Source organism: Arachis duranensis, chromosome 3 (genome assembly GCF_000817695.3).
Source record: "Arachis duranensis cultivar V14167 chromosome 3, aradu.V14167.gnm2.J7QH, whole genome shotgun sequence".
In the NCBI taxonomy this organism is placed as follows: Eukaryota; Viridiplantae; Streptophyta; class Magnoliopsida; order Fabales; family Fabaceae; genus Arachis; species Arachis duranensis.
Window position 1 is genome coordinate 49,823,030 of NC_029774.3, and position 3,513 is coordinate 49,826,542.

The 3,513-nt window shown below is 42.6% G+C and overlaps 1 protein-coding gene across 1 annotated transcript; it reads right to left on the minus strand.

Annotated features, from left to right (window-relative positions):
- Positions 1 to 356: 356 nt before the first annotated feature.
- On the minus strand, positions 357 to 818 carry LOC107479191 (uncharacterized). Its single transcript, XM_016099336.1, has one exon. The coding sequence runs from the start codon at positions 816 to 818 to the stop codon at positions 357 to 359; it is 462 nt and encodes a 153-aa protein (XP_015954822.1).
- Positions 819 to 3,513: the final 2,695 nt, after the last annotated feature.

The following is a 3,513-nucleotide window of genomic DNA, read 5'->3' on the forward strand; positions in this document are numbered from 1 at the left end:
CCTTGCCTACTACAAAACCTTGCATGCATGCGTAGAACCTCGTATCTTGCTGTTTGCAACCAATTAACTAAAGACTAATCTATATCCAAGTGGTTCCCTTGATTGGTCAGAGCTAGCAATGTGCTTTGAGAGTGTAGTGTGATTCTAACTAGCATCCTTTGGTGGGACACCAAACTTAGAATCGCACTTTCACTCTTGAATTATTTTGGTGTGGAACACCAAACTTAGTTCCTTGCAATGCAGGGGAAACAACTTGTGACCTTTATTGAAATGCAGCTGAAAAAGTAGTTACCTAAGGTTGGGTTGCCTCCCAACAAAGCGCTCTTTTATCATCGCTAGCTCGACGGGTCCTTACTTCACTTGAGATGATATTTTACTCTGGGGTTTTCCCCCATGTTGCCCAGATAATGCTTGAGTCTTTGTCCATTTACTGTAAAAGTCCTCTCTGATCTTTTATCCATGATTTCGATGTGTCCATATGGTGAGAGTTTAGTGACAATGAAAGGCCCTGACCACCTCGATTTGAGTTTTCCTGGGAACAGTCTCAATTTGGAATTGTAGAGGAGTACTTGCTGCCCCTTTTCAAAATCCCTGGGTGCAAGATACAGGTCATGTCTCCTCTTTGCCTTCTCTTTATATATCTTAGTATTCTCATAGGCTTGTGACCTGAATTCCTCTATCTCTTGCAGCTGCAAGATCCTCTTTGCACCAGCAGTAATGCTGTCAAAGTTTAGTATCTTGATGGCCCAGAGAGCTTTGTGTTCCAATTCTAGTGGTAAATGGCAAGCTTTCCCATAAACCAGTTGATATGGGAACATTCCCAGTGGTGTTTTGAATGCTGTCTTGTATGCCCAAAGAGCATCATCCAGCTTCTTCGCCCAATCCTTTCTTGATGCACCCACAGTCTTTTCCATAATCCTCTTTAGCTCTCAGTTGGATATCTCCGTTTGTCCACTTGTTTGGGGATGGTAAGGTGTGGCTACCTTGTGTTTCACCCCATATCGTAGGAGAAGAGCCTCTAGTGGTTTGTTACAAAAATGGCTCCCTCCATCACTAATGAGGGCTCTTGGGACTCCGAACCGGATGAAGATATTCTTCTTGAGGAAGTTCATGACCACTTTGTTGTCATTTGTTGGGGTTGCAATGGCCTCTACCCATTTGGACACATAATCCACTGCTACCAAGATGTACTTGTTTACATATGAGGTTGGGAATGGTCCCATGAAATCTATTCCCCACACATCCAATACTTCCAGTTCCAAAATGAAATTCTGTGGCATGGCATTTCTTTTGGGCAAGTTCCCAGATCTTTGGCATTCATTGCAGCTCCTTACCAGTTCTTTGGCATCCTTGAAAAGGGTGGGCCAAAAGAATCCACTTTGTAACACCTTTGCTGCAGTCCTGTCCCCTCCAAAGTGGCCTCCGTAGCATGAGCCGTGGCAATTCTATAGTACCTCTCGTCCTTCCTCTTCTGAGACACATCTTCTACGGATTCCATCTGAACACTTCTTGAAGAGATAAGGCTCATCCCAGACAAAGTATTTTGCATCATTCATGAGCTTCCTCTTTTGATGTTTATTGATCCCTAGAGGTAGAGCCCCAGTTGCCTTGAAGTTCGAAATGTCTGCAAACCATGGGGCTTTATGCACTGTCATTAACTGCTCATCAGGGAAGAGCTCGTTCACACTCATATCATGTGTTCCTCCTTCCTCATGAGGAATCCTGGATAGGTGATCTGCCACCTTGTTCTCCACTCCCTTCATGTCTCTGATTTCAATATCAAACTCCTGTAATAATAAGATCCATCTTATTAGTCTTGGTTTTGATTCTTGCTTGGCAAATAAATATTTAAGTGCTGAGTGATCTGTAAAAAAAATGACTTTAGCACCAATGAGGTACGATCTAAACTTGTCAAATGCAAAAACTATGGCTAGCAATTCTTTTTCAGTAGTGGTATAATTTCTTTGAGCATCATTGAGGACCTTGCTAGCATAGTATATTACATGGACTAAGTTATTTTTCCTCTGCCCTAACACTGCCCCTACTGCAAAGTCAGATGCATCACACATCAATTCAAAGGGTAAGTTCCAATCAGGTGGGGAGATGATAGGGGCAAAGGACAATCTTTCTTTCAAATGCTCGAATGCCAACATGCAGGTTTCATCGAAGATGAATGGTGTATCTGATACAAGGAGATTACTCAAGGGCTTAGCTATTTTTGAAAAAACTTTAATAAATCTTCTGTAAAAGCCAGCATGCCCTAAAAAGCTTCTAATTGCCTTGACATCACTGGGTGGAGGAAGCTTTTCAATAAGTTCCACTTTAGCCCTGTCCACTTCGATTCCTTGGTTAGAAATCTTATGGCCAAGAACTATTCCTCCTGTCACCATAAAGTGACATTTCTCCCAGTTCAAGACCAAATTAGTCTCTTGGCATCTTTTCAATACCAAGGCTAGGTGATTCAAGCAACTAGTAAAAGAATCTCCGAATACCGAGAAATCATCCATAAAGACTTCAATGAATTTCTCTATCATATCTGAGAATATAGAAAGCATGCAGCGTTGGAAAGTCGCAGGTGCATTACATAGCTCAAATGGCATGCGCCTGTAGGCAAACACTCCATATGGACAGGTAAATGAAGTTTTCTCTTGGTCTCTAGGATCAACCACTATTTGGTTATATCCTGAATAACCATCAAGAAAACAGTAATAAGCATGTCCTGCGAGTCTTTCCAACATCTGATCCATGAATGGGAGAGGGAAATGGTCCTTTCGTGTAACTTCATTGAGTTTCTGATAGTCAATGCACATCCGCCATCCTGTGACTGTCCTTGTAGGTATCAGTTCGTTCCTCTCATTAGGAACCACAGTGATTCCTCCCTTCTTGGGCACAACATGCACGGGGCTGACCCAAGGGCTGTCTGAGATCAGGTATATTACTCCTCCTTGCCAAAGCTTCATAACCTCTTTCTGTACCACTTCCTTCATGATTGGGTTCAGCCTTCTTTGGGATTGAATGGATGGTTTTGCATCATTTTCCAACAGTATTTTATGCATGCATATAGCTGAACTGATGCCCTTCAGGTCAGCAAGGGTCTATCCAATGGCGTCCTTATGCTCCCGCAGTACCTTGAGCAGTTCATCCTCTTGATCTTGGCTGAGGCATGAGCTTATGATCACTGGGTAGTTTTCATTTTTCTTATGATCACTGGGTAGATTTCATTTTCTCCTAGGTATGCATATTTGAGAGTGGGTGGCAATGCTTTGAGTTCAACCTTGGGTGCTTCTGACTTTTCAGTCTCTTCCTTTGGTGCATCTTGAACATGACTCTCTGCTGTTGCAACATCCTCACTTGATATATACTCCTCCTCCATTGATCTCTCGGGCTCTTCATGCTCTTCTTCTTCAAAACACTCCTGCACTTCTTCTTCAAGTACGTCTAACCTCATGCATTCCCCCAATTGTTCTGGTGGGTAACTCATGGCCTTGAACACATTGAATGTCATCTTTTCAT